The sequence below is a fragment of the Pseudophryne corroboree genome, chromosome 1, assembly GCF_028390025.1.
Source record: "Pseudophryne corroboree isolate aPseCor3 chromosome 1, aPseCor3.hap2, whole genome shotgun sequence".
Lineage (NCBI taxonomy): Eukaryota > Metazoa > Chordata > Amphibia > Anura > Myobatrachidae > Pseudophryne > Pseudophryne corroboree.
In genome coordinates this window covers 129,049,607-129,074,465 of record NC_086444.1, presented here as the reverse complement: position 1 = coordinate 129,074,465, position 24,859 = coordinate 129,049,607, and the positions used below count along the sequence as shown (strand labels likewise).

General features: G+C 44.1%; 1 protein-coding gene across 1 annotated transcript in view; it reads right to left on the bottom strand.

Moving 5' to 3' along the window:
- Positions 1-24,859, bottom strand: part of NDUFAF2 (NADH:ubiquinone oxidoreductase complex assembly factor 2) — a 284,230-nt gene that overhangs the window by 122,046 nt on the left and 137,325 nt on the right. Inside the window, exon 2 of the mRNA XM_063962888.1 lies at positions 4,907-4,996. Coding sequence (XP_063818958.1) covers positions 4,907-4,996 — 90 coding nt within the window. The remainder of the gene's footprint in view (positions 1-4,906; positions 4,997-24,859) is intronic.

Here is a 24,859-nt window from a genome sequence, read left to right as displayed (position 1 = left end):
GTAGTTACCCGGCAACCAGGGCTCGGGAGTGTACAGCGCCGCTGGGGAGAGATGGAGCTGCAGCAGTGAATGTCAAAAGACATATACACACTGCTGCTGCCCTTGAAGTCTTCACTTTTCTTCTAAAAAGCTCTTCTCAGGGCTGCCCAGAGCAGCCCCTCTGTTATGTGCCTGCTATCTGCGACACCAACTACAAAACTGAGCTCCTGTGCAGGGAGGCGGGGTTATAGAGGAGGCAGCGCTATGCATTCTGGGAACAGTCAAAGCTTTTCAGCCTGTTGGTGCCTCAGATCAAGATCCTACTCTACACCCCCCTATGTCTATCCTTGTGGAGCCCAGTGTACCCCGCAGCAGAAAATATAATTCAGCTATCTGGAGGACAGCGCGTCCCTGGACAGACTCCCTTAGTCACACGAATAGCTGGGAAACTTTAATATGGGGGTAACAATGCCCTGTACACTTACAGTAAGAAACGCAGTATAGCGAGGGCCTCGCGTTTCACCACATCACTCTTCCAGAAAAAGGTTAACAAACAGAGCAGAACTTAAAATCTAGGCCTAACTGTAACACTAGCAATTAACGCTCTACGTACAATACACTTACCAACCTAGATAATAGTATCTTTAAGCGAGACAGGTAACAGGTTACAGTGTTATGTGGCTCAGGTCTTGGTAGTCAGGGCCTAGGTGCTACTGTAGAGACAGTGCGCCACTCCTTGCTCAGGGGAAAAGCACAGCTTTGGATCTGACACCAGAGAACAGGAAGCTGGGGTGTTATTCGCTGCTACTGCCATCACACAGTGTCCAAGATGTGAACCTCGGTGAGCTATCTGGTCATAAGCTGCCTCCAGCAAGGAATTTAGCATTTTTGTCATGGAAAATGGAGGAACGAGGCTGGAGCTCTTGGCGATCAGCAAGGGGTCATGACATATCTGCAAGGCCATGGCCCTCACATGAGAGTGGTTAGATCTTCTGGGCTTCTCACAGTGTAACCTCTTTCACAATGAAGCAGAGAAGCCAGAGCACAGTGTCCCCAGGGCACAGTGTAGGAGTAAGCAGGCTTCCAGAGCCCCGGGGATTCATTCAGAGAAATATCTTTCCAGAAAGAGTGCAAGCACAGGGAGCTCCGCTTACTTTTGGTGCTCAGATTATTCTGCTAAGCTCTCTACATTTTTACTTAAAACACAGGAGTAACCATGTAAACTACTCAAATATTTCTGTAGAGTGTGACCTAAATAAGAAGTAAATAAAGTCTGACTCTGGAAAGTTTGGAGCCTGTGCAGCACTGGGTGTCAGAATTGGTGAGAGGAGAGTGATCAACGTTCTGCCTCCTCCTGCTTACATTCTGGGTACTGCAGAAGGTGCGTCACCACCGCAACCTCTGACCGTAATGCATTAATGTGAATGTGCGACTCCCTCCGTACTCCTCCATAGCGAGGAGTGTGCCCCAGCGTCTCCTCCATAACGGAGAATGTAAGGGTCTGCCAATACACACTAAGTGTATAGAAGTGTGTGTCCCACCAGTGCTGCCCTGCATTATCCCTGCCTGCATACTGTTCATACAGGTGTACCTGCATTAACTCTGTGTTACCCTGCAACCTGTACCTGACACGTTAATAAACCTTCAACCCTGGTTAAGACATTCACTGTGTAGACTACCATCCATTACACATTGGTTCTGCCAATGGTAAATCCAGACCTAAAAACGTGCAAGATATTAACATGTCATACATGGCTCCTTTACGGAGTAACAGGCTGTAGGTGGGCAGAGGACGGAACTGTCTTATCACCATGGTGACTATTTATCCATCTTCATTTTATATTTAAGGCTTCACATTTTAATGGAAAAGCCCAAGAATGTTAGCATGCAGGTAAAACCACTACTCAGTCCTACCCTAACTTTATACGCACACATACTGGGGCGGTCTTTCCATCAAGGTGTGAAAAACATAACTGATACATAGACTTGTGCTTACCTTTATACAGGCATATAACCAATAATAAAACTTCAATGCATGCTGTGAAAATGCTGCACTATCACTGGTTACGTGCCTATATAAAGGGAAGCACTGCATTATGTACCATTCATGTTTTGTACACCTTGATGAAAAGACCGTCCCAGTCTTGAAATATTGGCATTGGCATTATGCATTAAATTTGCACTTTAAAACACTGAAAAAGCCTGTGGAGTGCCGCATCTTTCCTGACTAATAGGAGTAACTCTGCATATGGATGTCTAAGCACGGCTGGTTTGACAGCTCCAGCGATGTCTTCCATCAGAATACATGCTGTCAGATCCTGTGCAGCTTCCTGCAGTAAGTATGACTAACTCAAACCCCCCCCCTAGGCCTAACATAACCCCCCCCCCCAGTCCCTAACCATAACCCTCCCCTCCCATAGCCTAACCCTAACCTTCCCCCTAGTGCCTAACCATAACTCTCCCCTCCCATAGCCTAACACTACCCCTCCCCCTAGTGCCTTCCATAACCCTCTCCTCCCATAGCCTAAACCTAATCCTCCCCCTAGTGCCTAACAATAGCCCTCCCCTCCCATAGCCTAACCCTAATCCTCTCCCTAGTGCCTAACAATAAACCTCCCCTCCCATAGCCTAACACTACCCCTCCCCCTAGTGCCTACCATAACCCTCCCCTCCCATAGCCTAACACTACCCCTCCCCCTAGTGTAGTGGTCAGGGAACAGGGGTAAATTTACCCCAAATGGGGTAAAAATTAAATTCCTGGGGGTAATGGACGCGTTACCGAGACTGCAGAGACACAGCACCAGCCGGTTTGTGATGTGACGTGCTGATGTCACACCGCGCTCCCTCACACGGCCCGTCCTGCGCTGTCCTCCCGCCCGCCGACCGCCAACCCACAAACAGAACTTGAAGTGTTCTGTGGCTGACCGCTGACGGAGTTCCGCAGGATTAGACAGTGGCCCACATAACAGCGAGAAATTCCCACTGACATTACTGAGGTGAGGATGTGACCATCTGTCTCCTAAATGTCGTGTCCCACGTCCCACCCCCCCTTATCCATCGTTCTTACATTCATTCTGGTGTTTTGGGGCGAAAATAATAATACATTTTTTTATATATATATATATATATATACATACACACATACATACACACACACACACACACACACACACACACACACACACACGCACGCACGCACGCACGCAGACAGTATCTCAGAAATGCCATATAAACAGTGATAACCAGTATATATGCACAATAATATACGATTTCCTTCCTTTCAAATCAAGGAGGTAACGTCGGCGTATCTAAATATATTTTGGGGTAAAAGGTAAAAAAAAGTTCCCTGATCTAGTGCCTACCATAACCCTCCCCTCCCATAGCCAAACCCTAATCCTCCATTGCAGAATGTCATATTGTGACTATATCTTATATAGTTATATAATGAATATGGTTTTAAGGAACAGAATATCAGCTTTCATTTTAGGGTATTCACTTCCAAATTGGAGGAAGGATGTAGGAATTACAGCTGTTTAATATGTAGCCCCATCTTTTTCAAGGGACCAAAAGTAATTATGCAGTTGACTCAACAGCTTTGTTATGGACAGGCTATTACTATGTTATTTGCAGGCAAAAACTCTGGAGCTGCTTTGGGAAGCGGTCTCTGTGAACCCACAACATGCGGTCACAGGAGCTCTGAATGCAAGCGACACAAGCCATCCTTAGGCTACAAAAACAATCCATCAAAGATAGCGGGTACCTTTGAAGTGGCCAATCAACAGTTTGTATATTCTAAGAAAAAAGAACGCACTGGTATGCTTAATAACACAAAAAAGCCTGGATGTCCACGGAAGACAACAGTGGTGATGATCACACATTCCTTTCCATGGTATAGAGAAACCCCTTCGCAACATCCAGCCAAGTGAAGCATACTCTCCATAAGGTAGGCATATCATTATCCAAGTCTACCATAAAGAGAAGATTTCACAAAAGCAAATACAGAGGGTTCACCAGATGAGCAAACCATTCAAAAGCCTCAAGATTAGAAAACCCAGAAAAGATTGCTAAGAAACATCTAAAAAAAAAAAAAAACAGCCCAGTTCTTAAACAGCAGTCTTTGATCAAAAGAGACATTTGAACCGTATTGGTCATACACCGAATCCTGGTTTCCCTTTAACGTGTCCAGCAGTGTGCCCTTTGGTCCCTCAGGGTTCCCACAGTGATGCCTCACAACCCCAAAAACTTACTTGCTCCAATATGTGGGAGATGCCATCTCAGAATGACGTCCTCCAGAGGTCCAACTAATCAGTCTACAGCAGGTCCCAGTCATGTGATCGGATTGTCCAATCATTCGTTACGGCACTACATCCTATTTAAGTCAGAAAATGCTGGCAATCAAAAGCTAATACCTTGGCTCCAGGTTCCTGCGATACATCCTCAAAATTACCAGTCCTCAAGTTCCAGCATTTGGGCAATCCCGTAAACCTGCACGTCTGTGCATACAGCAAAGGCTGTGCTGGTCCATTTTCTCAGTGTATCCTGCACACCTGCATTCTGCTTCAGTGCCTACACTTCAACTAACCCGTCCTGCACAGCCTATGCAGATTTGTGTAATCCAGCTGTGGACTGCAGCGGCCTGTCTCCTTACTATGGGCTGGCCCAGTGAGGAACATCATGATTAGGCCATACAGCTTCTCCAGTACACCAGCATGCTCAGCTAGCCCAAGGGACCTGAACCCCAACCTAGTGTTGTGACACAATTAGTGTTTTGTTTAATAAAAGAGGTTTCCATTATACAGTATAAACAAAATGACAGTATAGTTTCTAAAACAATATTTGCACACGTACACAACCATACACAGAAACAAATCACCTGGCTTTGTGCTACCTGTTTCTAATCAAGGAGGAGAAAATACATGACAATTACCTTCCCATTCAGTGGGAATATGTCCGAGTTCATATTTGTACGCATCCTGCTCGACGGCTTCCACTGTTCTTCTTGCTCTAATTGATTGGCCTAAAATAAAAAAAATAAAAAGGACAACTATGTATAAAACATGTATACAAGTGAGGTCTTGTATTGTGGTATGTAACAATGTCAAGGTCTCGGCCAAGTATGAGGACTCCAAATATTCAATGCTGCTAGGAAAGCAAAATAAAATGTAACAAGATCACATGAAAAGCTACTAGAATGGAATGAATCCCTGACACACAGGGGCACCTTTGTATAAATACCTTTACTTAAGGGCAGGATTATTCAGAATGCTTCAGATGATAATAAAACAAGGGACCAATATAAATATGTAGAAGACTTATGACCAGGCTCCTTGAGATCACAGAATTATACATTTCCTATAGGCTATCATAAATCACCAGTAGATATGGAGCCTGAAGGCAACACGAGTGCTGGGGGGAAGGGGGAGTATTTTCCTACAATCTAACGTTTGTACAAAACACCAGTGCAAGGTACAACGGTTACATTTCCGAATACTCAGCGTCATAGGAGAGGTGCTGCCATCATAACTTAGGAGCAGCAGCCAGAACAAGCCTAGCAAAAATGTGGGTGTGAATGCACACATTGGCAGGTGTGGCATTCAAACGTCTTATGTGTTTTTCGTCTGCAAATACCACCCAGAAAATATGATAATGAACATATTACACCCATCAGAGTACAGCAGTTTCTCCTCCCATCTCTAGGATGATAGATAAGAAAAATGCACATCAGTTACATGCTAGGGATGGATATCAGAAACGGATGGTTAATATTCTTCCATAAAATAGCAGGGTTTCGATGGTCGCAAGCCACTGGATGCTGCTTTCTGATGCCCATCCAATGGTTGACTGTCTGAATTCAGCTGCAGACACCCAGGAGTAGCGTCCACAGCACGCATGCTCATGTATGAAGCTCTGGCTGCTTCTGCACATGTGCACTGTATAGCACCAATGGTTATACCATCAAACAGTTTCAATGCGATGGCTAGTAGATATCATATCTCATGGTTCGATGTCTGCAGCCCTGAAACCATTCAATGCTGGACTTCAGATGTCCATCGCTAATACATGCTTGCTTTGTGAGACTGTTGTATTTACAGAAAACAGGGTAAGTCTTCCACCTAGGACAGCTGCTCCAGAGCATTATGGGAAATCTATCCATCCTATCCTAACCATCGTTCTGACAGACCTTTAAACACATTCTAGATTGTGCGTAGTATATATTATTTCTCTGTGAAAATTATAATAAACAAGTTGTTCTAGTAGGAAAGAACAAGCTGTACAATGTATTAAACCAGGCACTCAGCAATCTCGGCATGTCACTAGAGCCTCTAAAATTACTCAGATTTCTTTAATTTCCCCTTTGCATTTGCTTGATTAAAACAAGGAGGAATTCGTACATAATAATGTTCCTTTTGCATGACTCCAACTACATCTTGTAGCGCTACACATAACCCAAAGCAGACTTTACATTAACTTGATAATTAGCCAATTCTCTACCTCTTTGTAATCTCTCCCTTTATATAGTCTCCCAACGTAAAAAACTCTCATACTGGCCACAAAAGGCTACAGGACTCACGCGTGCTACAGAACCTACATGTTACAGCGGTAGTCATAGCGCTAACGGTTGTGCTTAAGGTCATAGCGCTTAAGGTGGATACACATTGGCCGATATATCGGCCGTTCTGTTGAACTGCCGATATATCGCGGGTCCGTCGGTCACTGTGTACGGGTGATATGTCTGTGAACTCTGTCGTTCACAGACATATCGCGTCGGCCCTGCAGCACAGCCAATGGCCAATATATCTACCGATATATTGGCGCATCGCTGTCTGTGTGGCCGCCCGTACACGTGCTGCGGTGGCCGGCGGTGATTGAAGTCAGTCCCCGACGGATCGAGCAGTATGTATGCACAGTACACTGCCCGATCCGTCCATAGATATATCTGCCGATCAATTGATCTGCAGATATATCTATCAGTGAGTACCCGCCTTTACTATCCAGTCTTCAAAGCAGAAAACTATTTCTTTCCCAACCTCAGCCCTCAGAGAACACTACTGTAACAGTGCAGGTTTTAGTGATATCCAAACTGCAGCACAGAGGATTACAACAAAATAACTGAGGTAATAATTAAGTCACCTGTGCTCAAGCATGGATATAACTAAAACCTGCACTGTTAGTGTGTGTGCCTTGAGGACTGAGGTTGGGAATGCCTGATATTATAGACAATATACTAAAATGTCACTCGAGGGTAGATTTGCTAAACAAGATAAACAATAGCTCAAATCTGACAGGTTGCTATGTGGGCAGCGCTGCTATATTTAATTTTCAGAAGCTGTAGGACATATACTTAATTCATATGAATATCCTTACAAAGAATTAAGGTTCAAAAAGGGTGGCGATTACCTAAAGGATAAAAAGTAAAAAGGGCAGACTAGATGGGCCAAGTGGTTCTTATCTGCCGTCAAATTCTATGTTTCTATATACCTCCATGCATTCTGCGGGTGACATGTCCATGTGGTATACTAAAATATGTAGGGGGGGGGGGGGGGGGAGAATCCTAAGTTGTCAACTCTGCAATAAAGGTCAGGGTGAAGTTCCACAAACAAGACACGTGAGGTACGTCCACCATAGGAGCATATGGATTTACAGATGTTTAAAGTCTGCGTCGTGAAATTTAATGGAAGTAATTGAAATGTTAAAATGTAGCATTTCCATAATCCTGGTTTTGCAGTTACTTTTATCTTGGCATCTACTTCATAACGCATCTTAGGTGAACTTACCTGAACAAGCAATGTGCTTATAAAGAAACTCTGCACATTGAATTTTCAGACACGTAACGATGTACACAAACAGTGAATGTGAATAGGGATCACCAGAAATACCAAAATCTGCATGCCCATGAGTGCAAAAAGTAAAAAGACACACATCCCAATTTATAAACATTATACTTTATACATTGGGTCATTCACTTCAACGTGGATTGAATATCGCTATTCAATTCAGCGTGATGCTAAGCCAGAGAATGCCTGTATTCCCGGACCATACAGAGTGTTAAATTGCGAGATGACTAAACTGCCTTGCTGCGATGCTGTTTGCGCAGCGCTAGGTCACAAAACAGCTTCGCGGACCTAGTTCTGTCAGATTTCTGCTCGCACGCTCGGAGGGGACAGCATTGCGCTAAACTGAATAGCTTCGGAAGCTTCCTCTTGGCGCTAGTCAATCCGCGTTGAATTGAATTGACCCCATTGGTTATTAGATTTTGATCTCATCTTTCATGTTTTTGTATGTTATTTGTATCCCGTCCCCATCAACATACAATGGTGCATAATGGTGCTTTAGATACAAAAGATGGTAAAAAGGTTTATATACTTACATCTATGCCTTCCATTCTTATGAATACATTAAAGCAGTTATATAAAACTGATTTCTTTACAGACTGCTATCTAGTAACCATAGTCCTCCCTCACTTCCCTCTGACCTTAGATGCTGTACGGAGAATACAGCACAGACCAGCTCTGTATATTCTCAAGCTTAATGTTTTATATGGAAGAGGTAAGATGCAGAAATCGTCTCTTCATTGCTGCAGGAAACGAGATCTTTGTTCTTTGGAAAGGAGCAGATTTTAAGAAGACAAGATGGCTTTGCTGTATAATATTTACAATGAAAACTGCACTGCAAATTAGCATGGCTTTGAACAAGAAAGAGTAACATTGACCCTTAAGGATTTAATATTCTCGAATGGATTAAAAAGAAATAAATTATCTGTCAGCAGAGGTCATATGAAGGAAAGCAGAAGATCAAAGACTAGAGGAGTTTGCATTGTCAGCCGGATCAGGAGTCAAGCCCAGAGATGCTACATTGCTACCAGTGCCACAGAGGGCCAACATTTTAGTGACTGTCTAAGGCTTCCATACATCCTACTACTGAGAAGACGACATTAGTTGTAACCGCTGACACTTTTCCAAGCACTGGGAACAACAAGGTCCTAACCACAGTTGTGTGATGCATTATTCAAATATTAACAGCTTTAGAGAAAAAAAAAAAGAAAAAGAAAAAAAGATCTAGCCAGCAAGTACCACAGGAGAGGTGGGGGGGCTAACGCTTTATATACACAGCTTTTGCAACAGTGACACCTGCAGGCCAACAGGCAGATACTGCCGACTTTTTTTTTAATTCAATGTATGCATAAGTAGCTATTAAAGTTTCATTGAAAACTGAAATTACATATTTAGTGAACATTAAAACCATATAATCATAGTACATATTTTTTAAATATACATCACCTTACTAGGATAATAGGTGTCAATTACAGATACAGTTTAGATTTTATAAATTACAAATTTCCCATATATGCTTTTAATACACTGCTCAAAAAAATAAAGGGAACACTAAAATAACACATCCTAGATCTGAATGAATGAAATATTCTTATTACCTTGTTCTTTACATAGTTGAATGTGCGGACAGCAAAATCACACAAAAATTATCAATGGAAATCAAATTTATTAACCCATGGAGGTCTGGATTTGGAGTCACACTCAAAATTAAAGTGGAAAAACACACTACAGGCTGATCCAACTTTGATGTAATGTCCTTAAAACAAGTCAAAATGAGGCTCAGTAGTGTGTGTGGCCTCCACGTGCCTGTATGACCTCCCTACAACGCCTGGGCATGCTCCTGATGAGGTGGCGGATGGTCTCCTGAGGGATCTCCTCCCAGACCTGGACTAAAGTATCCGCCAACTCCTGGACAGTGTGTGGTGCCAAGTGGCGTTGGTGGATGGAGCGAGACATGATGTCCCAGATGTGCTCAATTGGATTCAGATCTGGGGAATGAGCGGGCCAGTCCATAGCATCAATGCCTTCGTCTTGCAGGAACTACTGACACACTCCAGCCACATGAGGTCTAGCATTGTCTTGCATTAGGAGGAACCCAGGGCCAACCGCACCAGCATATGGTCTCACAAGGGGTCTGAGGATCTCATCTCGGTACCTAATGGCAGTCAGGCTACCTCTGGCGAGCACATGGAGGGCTGTGCGGCCTCCCAAAGAAATGCCACCCCACACCATTACTACCCACTGCCAAACCAGTCATGCTGGAGGATGTTGCAGGCAGCAGAATGTTCTCCTTGGCGTCTCCAGACTCTGTCACATGTGCTCAGTGAGAACCTGCTTTCATCTGTGAAGAGAGCAGGGCGCCAGTGGCGTCTCATGCTACCACTAGAGTGAAAGCACCGCCAGCTTTCAAAAGTGACCAAAACATCAGCCAGAAAGCATAGGAGCTGAGAAGTGGTCTGTGGTCACCACCTGCAGAACAATTCCTTTATTGGGGGTGTCTTGCTAATTGCCTATAATTTCCACCTGTTGTCTATTCCATTTGCACAACAGCATGTGAAATTGATTGTCAATCAGAGTTGCTTCCTAAGTGGACAGTTTGATTTCACAGAAGTGTGACTGACTTGGAGTTACATTGTGTTGTTTAAGTGTTCCCTTTATTTTTTTGAGCAGTGTATATGAACAAAGTCTTAAACTGGGTACACACCTGTACAATCGTTGGGCCATTGTTTCGATTCCTGATCCATTCATGAGATACAGATGTGTCCTCATACACTATTGCTGCAGTCCAGCCAAACATACTTTCTTAGCCGGCCAGGTCCTGTACGACACGGCTTGCACATGGATATACAACTGTTGCATATCAATTAGTCAGTGCAGTCTCTTGAAGCAGGCTGCAACCATGATGTACATTCACGCAAAAAGGACGCTCAGCGCAAGCTGTGGCTCACTCGCACCACATGGCATATTGAGGCTAGGTGTATGAGGACACAACTGAACCTTAATTAAGAGTGTGTTTGTACCTTCAATCATGCAAAAATATACAGTTAGGTTAATTGGCTCCCAACAAAATTAAACCTAGCATGAATGTATGTGTGTGTACACGTGACAGGGAATATTGTAAGTTTCAGTGGGGAAGGGACTGATATGAATGGCCAAATATTCTCTGTAAAAGCGCTGCGGAATATGTGTACACTATATAAATAACTGGTAATAATAATCAGAAGAAACAAGTTGCATGTGAAGATCAGGTTTTATGTGCAGTTTAATATTTGCACTACTGGGGTCATTATGTATATCTGGCACTCTACTGGGGGCATTATGTGCATCTGGCACTATATTGGAATGTTATGTGTATCTGACACTATACCAGGGACATTATATGTATGGAGCACTACTGTGGGCGTTATGTGTAAGGCTAATAGTATTTGTAGAGGGGTGTGTGAAAATATATATATTTATAGTTTGAGATAATATAAAGTTGCAGTGCCACGCCCACTTTCCCAAGAGCGCATGCGCAGAAGGAGGGTATTGGTGGGGAGGGGCGCTTCAAAATTTCTCACTCACGGTACTAGTAGGCCTGGAGCCGGCCCTGTGCACTAGCGATCGTTCCGGCTGATTGTTGCAGCAGCAGCCCTGCCTTTGTGTCTTTTCAGTGGATATTTTTGACAGATAGGAATCAAAGATCACAAGTTAGATTGTATAGGTGTGTACGCACGTCTCATGGCTGTGACCAGGACTTTGAAACATAAGTGAAATCACATTGAAAGTGTGATTGTAAAGGTGTATATCCAGTGTTATACAGTATTCATAGCTTCTACGATCACTGACCAAAACTATCTTTCCAAATAAACATAACTAAAACACCCTGCCTGGTTCAACCCATTACACAGACCTGTAACATAATTGAGGTCACATGATACAATGGATGTTTCTTAGTTTGTAGGTTGCTACAATGCATGAGGATGAGCGATAAGAAATGGTAGATGAAATGATTTCCAAGAGACAAGTATAATATATTATGGCCTTCACTGGTAATAAACAGGGCATCTGGCATTTGAAATAATGAAGTAACAGCCATCATAGCTTTATACTGTAACATGCTCATTTAGACAGATTAGCGAACAAACCTTAATTTCAAAGGCACACTTCAGATACAATTAAAAATGTTTGTGTTTGTTGAAGCCCCCGTGAATAAATTAAATTCATATTTGTGTCATTAGGGAAGGAAACTAACCAGAAAATGACTTCACGGAGAATATCTCTTTTATTTTTCTGCATATATCTAATGGCTGCGTCCACGAAGCAGTTTACCCATTTTACGGTGTGCATGCTGGGAGTATTTCAGATTTCTAAGCCAAATATAAATCTGTGTAACAGGAAAACACAGAGCGACTAACAAAACCAGAGCAATTTCATCACTCAATGACATTGCTGCATAACAAAGGGAACACTTGCTTTCTGCTGCACAATGTCACTAATATTGGGCAGTTCCAAACACTCCAATAGTTTAATCAGATCAATAGATTGTGGGTAGTTTCAGCAACACCATGGCGCTACTGGAAGCAGAATTTTGGATTATCGGAAGGACTAACTGTAAGGATAACCAATGGTAACAGAATAGAGTACAATTACTGTATATATGTTGGAAATGAAGATCAGGGCTATAGAACTCCCATTAGCTATGAAGCTAATGTGTCTAAATAAAAGAACTGCTGGTGCCTGACTATTGGCTGTACTTTCTACTGATACCAATGTAGGCTTCTGGAGCCAGGGAAGACCCCTAATAATTGGTATTTTAAATTATGTCCTATTGCTTCTTTACCGGGTTATCTTCTATTTACCATTGAGGATGTGGTTGTCAAGGGTATGATATGTGGACAGTCTTAATGTTGACATGAGAATGTCGGTATAGTCAACTCAACATTGCTGACATTCCTGATGGCTGCAGCAGCTTCCGTCACTTTCGGAGCAGACCTCTGATCCGCCACCATTACAGTACATATTCTTATTACCAGTTATTTATATAGCGCACACATATTCCACAGCGTTTTACAGAGGGTATTTGGCCATTCACGTCAGTCCCTGCCCAGTGGAGCTTACAATCTATATTCTCTACCACATGCACACACATTCACGCCAGGGTTAATTTTGGCAGTATATTTTTGGATTGTGGGAAGAAACTTGAGGAAACCCAAGCAAGCACGGGGAGAATATACAAACTCCACACAGTTAGGGCCATCGTGGGAATCGAACACATGACCTCAGTGCTGCAAGGCAGTAATGCTAATCATTACACCATCCATGTAATGATTAGCATTCTTCTCCTATCCCTAACTCCCCCTAGTGCCTAACTCTAACGTCCCTAACCCTTACGTTGACATTCTAAGTATCAGTATTAGACTGTAATGAGATATAAACAGAATTCCTGTGAGTCTGAAGTTCTTGTATATATTTAAAAAGCCTTTGTATAGCCTTAAAAATTGGTTTGGCACAGTCATATAAGGTAGTTATTTGTGTATACTACCGCAGAGAGTCCGTGGTCCGGTCCAATTGCCCTACTGGCTGCTGGTGCCTCCTTTGTGCAGTCCTTATCTGGAGGATAGATGTTATTTGCAGCCGCCAACGGATATGTCCAGATACAGACTCTGCTCAGCAGCGTGCCTGTGCAGCATTAGAGATGGCTCCTTAGACTAATGCGCTGCGGGCCAAATAAACAGCGTGTCCGCCCGGCAATGAACAATGACGTGTTTCCACGCCTGTCTCGTATCAGCAGCTTCATCAGATATGTTTATGTTAAAGAAAGTAACTTTTTAATATGAATAAATGCTAAATACCAGTGCTTTCTCTTTCTTTTTTCTTGAATCAGGAGACATCTCTATGACCAGGTGATATTATTAGAAAAAGGGTGGGAATAATTATTATTTCCCTCCACTCTGGTTTGAAATCTTGCCTGACCGCACGGTATTTGGCTGGCTATCCCTGTGGGACGATTTAAGTCCTGTTAGTGCGGTCGCAAGATGCGCATGCACACATATACCAACCGGCTACCTCTGGGGTCATCTTCTAGTTGCACTTACAAACATTCCTAATATGTTTGCAAATGGCTGTGATCAGATTATTAAGAGGCACTGTGGGGGGTTCGGAGATACACAGGAAACAGCCTGACTAGTTATAATACTGGGGGCCAGATGCATCATCGCTTGGAAAGTGATAAAACGGAGAGTAAAAAAAGTACCAGCCAATCAGCTTCTAACACCCATTTTTCAAACACAGCCTGTGACATGGCAGTACCTGATTGGCTTGTACTTTTTCACTCTTCATTTTATCTTTTCCAAGCGATGATGCATCTAGCCCTGGGTCTGGTATATTGTCATCATTCACAACGTCAGCACTGAACATGTCGGGATTCAGCATGTCAACACTGATGTTATGTTGACATTGTTGAAATGCTGACACACCGCTTTGCTGTCCTTAACGCTAACCGTAATGGAAATGTCAACATTTGCCATGTTGACATTGTGCAGGTATTGAAATTGTACCCATTTCGGCATTGTGAATTGTGACATTGTAGACGGTGGCTTTGTGACTGCATACTGTAATACCGCAGGGTGTGCCAGCATTGCAAAGTGTCTGATTACTTTTGCATAGGGCTGTGACATATATCACAAAACACTTGTATATCTATAGTGGGGAAAACAGACATCTATAGTGAGGAAAATACTGGAAGATATATTAAGGGACAGTATACTAGAGTACTCGGATACCTCCAAGGCTATTAATAGGAACCAACATGGTTTTGTGAAGGACAGGTCATGTCAAACTAACTTAATAAGCTTCCACGAGAAAGTGAGCGATAATATTGATCAGGGTAAAGCAGTGGACGTGGTCTTTCTGGGCTTTGCTAAGGCCTTTGACAAAGTCCCACATAGGAGACTAATTTCCAAATTGAGAGAGCTTGGGGTAGGAAACATTATTTGTATTTGGGTAAGTAATTGGCTGTACAACAGGGAACAGCAAGTGGTGATTAATGGGATGTTCTCTGAATGGACTTCAGTGCTTAGTGGAATACCGCAGAGTTCAGTACTCGGGCCATTGCTGTTTGACATATTCATTAATGACCTAGGAGTGGGCCTATAAAGCACAGACTCAATTTTCGCAGACGATACTAAACTGTGTTGAGTAATTAATTCAGACATGGATGTTGAATCTATACGGAATGATATAGCCAGACTGGAGGTTTGGGCAGACAAATGGAGAATGAGGTTCAATATAGAAAAATATAAAGTTGTGCACTTTAGGACTAAGAAAAATCGGGCAGCCTATAAATTAAATGGCAAAAATGTAGGGATAACGGTAGTTGAAAATAAGAATTTACTTACCGATAATTCTATTTCTCGGAGTCCGTAGTGGATGCTGGGGTTCCTGAAAGGACCATGGGGAATAGCGGCTCCGCAGGAGACAGGGCACAAAAAGTAAAGCTTTAGGATCAGGTGGTGTGCACTGGCTCCTCCCCCTATGACCCTCCTCCAAGCCTCAGTTAGGATACTGTGCCCGGACGAGCGTACACAATAAGGAAGGATTTTGAATCCCGGGTAAGACTCATACCAGCCACACCAATCACACTGTACAACCTGTGATCTGAACCCAGTTAACAGTATGATAACAGCGGAGCCTCTGAAAAGATGGCTCACAACAATAATAACCCGATTTTTGTAACTATGTACAAGTATCTGCAGATAATCCGCACTTGGGATGGGCGCCCAGCATCCACTACGGACTCCGAGAAATAGAATTATCGGTAAGTAAATTCTTATTTTCTCTATCGTCCTAGTGGATGCTGGGGTTCCTGAAAGGACCATGGGGATTATACCAAAGCTCCCAAACGGGCGGGAGAGTGCGGATGACTCTGCAGCACCGAATGAGAGAACTCCAGGTCCTCCTTAGCCAGGGTATCAAATTTGTAGGATTTTACAAACGTGTTTGCCCCTGACTAAGTAGCCGCTCGGCAAAGTTGTAAAGCCGAGACCCCTCGGGCAGCCGCCCAAGATGAGCCCACCTTCCTTGTGGAATGGGCATTTACATATTTTGGCTGTGGCAGGCCTGCCACAGAATGTGCAAGCTGAATTGTATTACACATCCAACTAGCAATAGTCTGCTTAGAAGCAAGAGCACCCAGTTTGTTGGGTGCATACAGGATAACAGCAAGTCAGTTTTCCTGACTCCAGCCGTCCTGGAACCTATATTTTCAGGGCCCTGCCAACATCTAGCAACTTGGAGTCCTCCAAGTCCCTAGTAGGCGCAAGGCACCACAATAAGCTGGTTCAGGTGAAACACTGACACCACCTTAGGGAGAGAACTGGGGACGAGTCCGCAGCTCTGCCCTGTCCGAATGGACAAACAGATATGGGCTTTTTTGAGAAAAAAACCACCAATTTGACACTCGCCTGGCCCAGGCCAGGGCCAAGAGCATGGTCACTTTTCATGTGAGATTTTTCAAATCCACAGATTTGACTGGTTTTAAACCAATGTGATTTGAGGAATCCCAGAACTACGTTGAGATCCCACAGTGCCACTGGAGGCACAAAAGGGGGTTGTATATGCAATACTCCCTTGACAAACTTCTGGACTTCAGGAACTGAAGCCAATTCTTTCTGGAAGAAAATCGACAGGGCCGAAATTTGAACCTTAATGGACCCCAATTTGAGGCCCATAGACACTCCTGTTTGCAGGAAATGCAGGAATCGACCGAGTTGAAATTTCTTCGTGGGGCCTTCCTGGCCTCACACCACGCAACATATTTTCGCCACATGTGGTGATAATGTTGTGCGGTCACCTCCTTCCTGGCTTTGACCAGGGTAGGAATGACCTCTTCCGGAATGCCTTTTTCCCTTAGGATCCGGCGTTCCACCGCCATGCCGTCAAACGCAGCTGCGGTAAGTCTTGGAACAGACATGGTACTTGCTGAAGCAAGTCCCTTCTTAGCGGCAGAGGCCATAAGTCCTCTGTGAGCATCTCTTGAAGTTCCGGGTACCAAGTCCTTCTTGGCCAATCCGGAGCCATGAGTATAGTTCTTACTCCTCTACGTCTTATAATTCTCAGTACCTTAGGTATGAGAAACAGAGGAGGGAACACATACACCGACTGGTACACCCACGGTGTTACCAGAACGTCCACAGCTATTGCCTGAGGGTCTCTTGACCTGGCGCAATACCTGTCCCGTTTTTTGTTCAGACGGGACGCCATCATGTCCACCTTTGGTATTTCCCAACGGTTCACAATTATGTGGAAAAACTTCCCGATGAAGTTTCCACTCTCCCGGGTGGAGGTCGTGCCTGCTGAGGAAGTCTGCTTCCCAGTTTCCATTCCCGGAATGAAACACTGCTGACAGTGCTATCACATGATTTTCCGCCCAGCGAAAAGTCCTTGCAGTTTTTGCCATTGCCCTCCTGCTTCTTGTGCCGCCCTGTCTGTTTACGTGGGCGACTGCAGTGATGTTTTTCCCACTGGATCAATACCGGCTGACCTTGAAGCAGAGGTCTTGCTAAGCTTAGAGCATTATAAAATTACCCTTAGCTCCAGTATATTTATGTGGAGAAAAGTCTCCAGACTTGATCACACTCCCTGGAAATTTTTTCCTTGTGTGACTGCTCCCCAGCCTCTCGGGCTGGCCTCCGTGGTCACCAGCATCCAATCCTGAATGCCGAATCTGCGGCCCTCTAGAAGATGAGCACTCTGTAACCACCACAGGAGAGACACCCTTGTCCTTGGATATAGGGTTATCCGCTGATGCATCAGAAGATGCGATCCGGACCATTTGTCCAGCAGATCCCACTGAAAAGTTCTTGCGTGAAATCTGCCGAATGGAATTGCTTCGTAGGAAGCCACCATTTTTACCAGGACCCTTGTGCAATGATGCACTGACACTTTTCCTGGTTTTAGGAGGTTCCTGACTAGCTCGGATAACTCCCTGGCTTTCTCTTCCGGGAGAAACACCTTTTTCTGGACTGTGTCCAGAATCATCCCTAGGCACAGCAGACGTGTCGTCGGGATCAGCTGCGATTTTGGAATATTTAGAATCCACCCGTGCTGTTGTAGCAGTATCCGAGATAGTGCTACTCCGACCTCCAACTGTTCCCTGGACTTTGCCCTTATCAGGAGATCGTCCAAGTAAGGGATAATTAAGACGCCTTTTCTTCGAAGAAGAATCATCATTTCGGCCATTACCTTGGTAAAGACCCGGGGTGCCGTGGACAATCCAAACGGCAGCGTCTGAAACTGATAGTGACAGTTCTGTACCACGAACCTGAAGTACCCTTAGTGAGAAAGGCAAATTTGGGACATGGAGGTAAGCATCCCTGATGTCCCGGGACACTATATAGTCCCCTTCTTCCTGGTTCGTTATCACTGCTCTGAGTGACTCCATCTTGATTTGAACCTTTGTAAGTGTTCAAATTTTTTTAGATTTAGAATAGGTCTCACCTAGCCTTCTGGCTTCAGTACCACAATATAGTGTGGAATAATACCCCTTTCCTTGTTGTAGGAGGGGTAATTTGATTATCACCTGCTGGGAATACAGCTTGTGAATTGTTTCCCATACTGCCTCCTTGTCGGAGGGAGACCTTGGTAAAGCAGACTTCAGGAGCCTGCGAGGGGGAAACGTCTCGACATTCCAATCTGTACCCCTGGGATACTACTTGTAGGATCCAGGGGTCCTGTACGGTCCCAGCGTCATGCTGAGAGCTTGGCAGAAGCGGTGGAAGGCTTCTGTTCCTGGGAATGGGCTGCCTGCTGCAGTCTTCTTCCCTTTCCTCTATCCCTGGGCAGATATGACTCTTATAGGGACGAAAGGACTGAGGCTGAAAAAACGGTGTCTTTTTCTGCAGAGATGTGACTTAGGGTAAAAACGGTGGATTTTCCAGCAGTTGCCGTGGCCACCAGGTCCGAAGGACCGACCTCAAATAACTCCTCTTCCTTTATACGGCAATACACCTTTGTGCCGTTTGGAATCTGCATCACCTGACCACTGTCGTGTCCATAAACATCTTCTGGCAGATATGGACATCGCACTTACTCTTGATGCCAGAGTGCAAATATCCCTCTGTGCATCTCGTATATACAGAAATGCATCCTTTAAATGCTCTATAGTCAATAAAATACTGTCCCTGTCAAGGGTATCAATATTTTTAGTCAGGGAATCCGACCAAGCCACCCCAGCTCTGCACATCCAGGCTGAGGCGATCGCTGGTCGCAGTATAACACCAGTATGTGTGTATATACTTTTTATGATATTTTCCAGCCTGCTGTCAGCTGGCTCCTTGAGGACGGCCCTATCTATAGACGGTACCGCCACTTGTTTTGATAAGCGTGTGAGCGCCTTATCCACCCTAAGGGGTGTTTCCCACCGCGCCCTAACTTCTGGCGGGAAAGGGTATACCGCCAATAATTTTCTATCGGGGGGAACCCACGCATCATCACACACTTCATTTAATTTATCTGATTCAGGAAAAACTACAGGTAGTTTTTTCACATCCCACATAATACCCTCTTTTGTGGTACTTGTAGTATCAGAAATATGTAACACCTCCTTCATTGCCCTTAACAAGTAACGTGTGGCCCTAAAGGGAAATACGTTTGTTTCTTCACCGTCGACACTGAAATCAGTGTCCGTGTCTGTCGACCGACTGAGGTAAAAGGACGTTTTAACGCCCCTGACGGTGTTTGAGACGCCTGGACAGGTACTAATTTGTTTGCCAGCCGTCTCATGTCGCCAACCGACCTTGCAGCGTGTTGACATTATCACGTAATTCCATAAATAAGCCATCCATTCCGGTGTCGACTCCCTAGAGAGTGACATCACCATTACAGGCAATTTGCTCCGCCTCCTCACCAACATCGTCCTCATACATGTCGACACACACGTACCGACATATAGCACACACACACACAGGGAATGCTCTGATAGAGGACAGGACCCCACTAGCCCCTTGGGGAGACAGAGGGAGAGTTTGCCAGCACACACCAAAGCGCTATATTTTACAGGGATAGCCTTATAATAAGTGCTCCCTTATAGCTGCTTTTATAAAATCACAATTTCGCCAAATTTTGCCCCCCCTCTCTTGATTTAACCCTGTTTCTGTAGTGCAGTGCAGGGGAGAGCCTGGGAGCCTTCCTGACCAGCGGAACTGTGTGAGGAAATGGCGCTGTGTGCTGAGGAGATAGGCCCCGCCCCCTTTTCGGCGGGCTCGTCTCCCGCTTAAAAATGGATTCTGGCAGGGGTTAAATAACTCCATATAGCCCCGGAGGCTATATGTGAGGTATTTTTTGCCAAAAAAAGGATTTTCATTGCTGCCCAGGGCGCCCCCCCCAGCGCCCTGCACCCTCAGTGACTGCCGTGTGAAGTGTGCTGAGAGCAATGGCGCACAGCTGCAGTGCTGTGCGCTACCTTAAGAAGACTGAGGAGTCTTCTGCCGCCGATTCTGGACCTTCTTCTCTTTTCAGCATCTGCAAGGGGGCCGGCGGCGAGGCTCCGGTGACCATCCAGGCTGTACCTGTGATCGTCCCTCTGGAGCTAATGTCCAGTAGCCAAAGAAGCCAATCCATCCTGCACGCAGGTGAGTTCACTTCTTCTCCCCTAAGTCCCTCGATGCAGTGATCCTGTTGCCAGCAGGACTCACTGTAAAATAAAAAACCTAAGCTAAACTTTTCTAAGCAGCTCTTTAGGAGAGCCACCTAGATTGCACCCTTCTCGGCCGGGCACAAAAACCTAACTGAGGCTTGGAGGAGGGTCATAGGGGGAGGAGCCAGTGCACACCACCTGATCCTAAAGCTTTACTTTTTGTGCCCTGTCTCCTGCGGAGCCGCTATTCCCCATGGTCATTTCAGGAACCCCAGCATCCACTAGGACGATAGAGAAAAGAATTTGGGTGTGCTTATCGATAATAGACTTAGTAGCAGTACGCAATGTCAAAATGCAGCAACAAAGGCTAATAAGGTATAAGGTATACATATAAGCAATAAGGAATGCATAAAACGGGGAATCGAGACAAGGGATTTGAGTGTAATCCTGCCACTGTATAAATCATTGATGCAGCCACACCTGGAATATTGTGTACAGTTCTGGGCACCTCACTATAAAAAAAAGATATCTTGGAACTAGAAAGGGTTCAGAGGCGAGCCACCAAACTGGTTAAAAGGTTTGAGGCACTGAATTATGAGGAATAACTTACAAGGTTAGATATGTTTACGCTGGAAAAGAGGCAGCTGAGGGGGGACATTATTAATATTTATAAATACATTAAGGGACAATACAAGGACTTATCACACAATCTGTTTATAAAAAAAAAAAAAAAAAAACACTACACAGGACACCCCCTGAGGTTAGAAAAAAAAAAATTCATACACAACAGAGGAAAGGGTTCTTCACAGTAAGAGCAGTAAACATTTGGAATTCTCTACCAGATGAGGTAGTAATGGTGGACTCACTAAATAACTTTAACAATGGATTAGATAAATTCCTAACTGATAGATAGAAATATCCAAGGTTACAGCATCTAAATGAAATACACACTGCTCAAAAAAAATAAAGTGAACACTTAAACAACACAATGTAACTCCAAGTCAATCACACTTCTGTGAAATCAAACTGTCCACTTAGGAAGCAACACTGATTGACAATCAATTTCACATACTGTTGTGCAAATGGAATAGACAACAGGTGGAAATTATAGGCAATTAGCAAGACACCCCCAATAAAGGAGTTGTTCTGCAGGTGGTGACCACAGACCACTTCTCAGCTCCTATGCTTTCTGGCTGATGTTTTGGTCACTTTTGAAAGCTGGCGGTGCTTTCACTCTAGTGGTAGCATGAGACGGAGTCTACAACCCACACAAGTGGCTCAGGTAGTGCAGCTCATCCAGGATGGAACATCAATGCGAGCTGTGGCAAGAAGGTTTGCTGTGTATGTCAGCGTAGTGTCCAGAGCATGGAGGCGCTACCAGGAGACAGGCCAGTACATCAGGAGACGTGGAGTAGGCCGTAGGAGGGCAACAACCCAGCAGCAGGACCGCTACCTCCGCCTTTGTGCAAGGAGGAACAGGAGGAGCACTGCCAGAGCCCTGCAAAATGACCTCCAGCAAGCCACAAATGTGCATGTGTCTACTCAAACGATCAGAAACAGACTCCATGAGGGTGGTATGAGGGCCCGACGTCCACATGTGGGGGTTGTGCTTACAGCCCAACACCGTGCAGGACGTTTGGCATTTGCCAGAGAACACCAAGATTGGCAAATTCGCCACTGGCGCCCTGTGCTCTTCACAGATGAAAGCAGGCTATCACTGAGCACATGTGACAGACGTGACAGAGTCTGGAGACGCCAAGGAGAACGTTCTGCTGCCTGCAACATCCTCCAGTATGACCGGTTTGGCAGTGGGTCAGCAATGGTGTGGGGTGGTATTTCTTTGGGGGGCCGCACAGCCTTCCATGTGCTCGCCAGAGGTAGCCTGACTGCCATTAGGTACCGAGATGAGATCCTCAGACCCCTTGTGAGACCATATGCTGGTGCGGTTGGCTCTGGGTTCCTCCTAATGCAAGACAATGCTAGACCTCATGTGACTGGAGTGTGTCAGCAGTTCCTGCAAGACGAAGGCATTGATGCTATGGACTGGCGCGCCCATTCCCCAGACCTGAATCCAATTGAGCACATCTGGGACATCATGTCTGACTCCATCACAGACTGTCCAGGAGTTGGTGGATGCTTTAGTCCAGGTCTGGGAGGAGATCCCTCAGGAGACCATCCTCCACCTTATCAGGAGCATGCCCAGGCGTTGTAGGGAGGTCATACAGGCACGTGGAGGTCACACACACTACTGAGCCTCATTTTGACTTGTTTTAAGGACATTACATCAAAGCTGCATCAGCGTGTAGAGTGTTTTTCCACTTTAATTTTGAGTGTGACTCCAAATCCAGACCTCCATGGTTTAATAAATTTGATTGCCATTGATAATTTTTTTGTGATTTTGTTGTCAGCACATTCAACTATGTAAAGAACAAAGTATTTAATAAGAATATTTTATTCATTCAGATCTAGGATGTGTTATTTTAGTGTTCCCTTTATTTTTTTGAGCAGTGTATAATTATAATACAGGTTGAACTCGATGTACATTGTCTTTTTTCAACCTCACCAACTATGTAACTTGTTTTTATGCATGTCTAACAGAAAGTAAATATGAAATAATTGTAAAATACAATACTTTAAGAAGTAAAAGGGCAGAGACAATTCTCTTAACTGTTAAAACAAAGACACCCTTCAATATACTGTATATCTATAGTATGAGAGATCTGCTCCAATTGCAGAGGTCACAGCAGAAAATGAGATGGGCCCACCTCTGCATCTTTCCCAGTAAGATATATTATACATTAAATAATTAACTAGATCGGCAGGGCCAAAAATACATTGCCCTATCATGCAAGAAGTAAAACCATTCATTAAGTCTATTACTCTGTCAGGGCAGTCCATCTCTTCTCATCACCTCAGTGACTCAGAGATGTGGCTCACTATAAACCCCAACTAGCCCTAAAATGGCCACATACACAAACTATGAAATCTAAAAGTAATTAATATTCACCCAAGAACTAAATGTCTCACTTCATTGTGTGTGTGTGTGTGTGTGTGTGTGTGTGTGTGTGTAGATATATATATATAAAAAAAAACAAATAGATGCGGGGGCGCACGGGTAACGTTCAGTGGGCACTAAGAGTGCACGTGAATCTGTGATTTTAAAAGAATAAATATATATATAACGTAAAAAATATATATAACTAACTCAATTAATGGGTGGCCGCAACCTTAAACAATGTGATATGTGCTTGGATGGCACATAAAGGATAAGTATGAAACTAGTGAAGATAAGGGCGCCTATTTAGTGTTTCTTTAAAGAATTGATATGAAGTGAATCAAGTGATAATGTATGGACATCACTTATCTGGTATATACACTTTCTTCGGTCTCATGACCAGTGCACATATGTAAAAAGAAATAAAACAGAAATATCATAGCGCGTACAGTTTTAAAGCATATTTCACCATACAAAATAGAAGTAGTTGTATCTAAAAAACCTCCAAAGGATAAGCAAATCCTCAATGTTAAAAATCCACCAGCGGGGATTATTGGGGTTTTTCACAAAATTTTAATACAACATATAACATAGAAGGTATAAAATAGTAAAAATGCAAGCGTACAGAAGATAACAAGATTCGAGCTTATCAATCTGTATGTACAATCAGGTACATCCTGTTTTCCATAAAAATCCAATATTGGTAAAAATGCAAACGTACAGGAAATCTGAGTTAAAAAAGCTTATCTGTCCATAAGGAGGTCTCAGGTACAGCAGTCCCAACGCGTTTCGTCAGCAGTATGACTTCATCATGGGGATATAGTCAGTAGTGAACAGGTATCCTATTTATACCTGTGAGCAGTGTGAGGATCTGTCACATGGTCCAACAAGTAGTGATCTCACTTCCTTAATGAGCTCTTCTCTAGAGGCAAAACTTGAAACCAAGCAATTTTCTCTGCTTTTGGTGTTTGTGATTGATATGTAGAGACAATTCTCAGCTATCTCATGAGCTTTATGAGGTAGAATTGCTTCTATGCCTTCCCTTAAGCGATTCATAAAATCATATCTTGGTGTAACTGCTCCAAGGGTCTCTTTTCTAACATCTTCAGAAAATGTGTAGATGAAATCCTTACTTTCCTTTATTTTGTCTGGAGCTGTTAAAAGCACTGTAGCAGCCAGTGATCCTGCTGAAGCCCCAGCAAAGACCTCATTAAGGAAGTGAGATCACTACTTGTTGGACCATGTGACAGATCCTCACACTGCTCACAGGTATAAATAGGATACCTGTTCACTACTGACTATATCCCCATGATGAAGTCATACTGCTGACGAAACGCGTTGGTACTGCTGTACCTGAGACCTCCTTATGGACAGATAAGCTTTTTTAACTCAGATTTCCTGTACGTTTGCATTTTTACCAATATTGGATTTTTATGG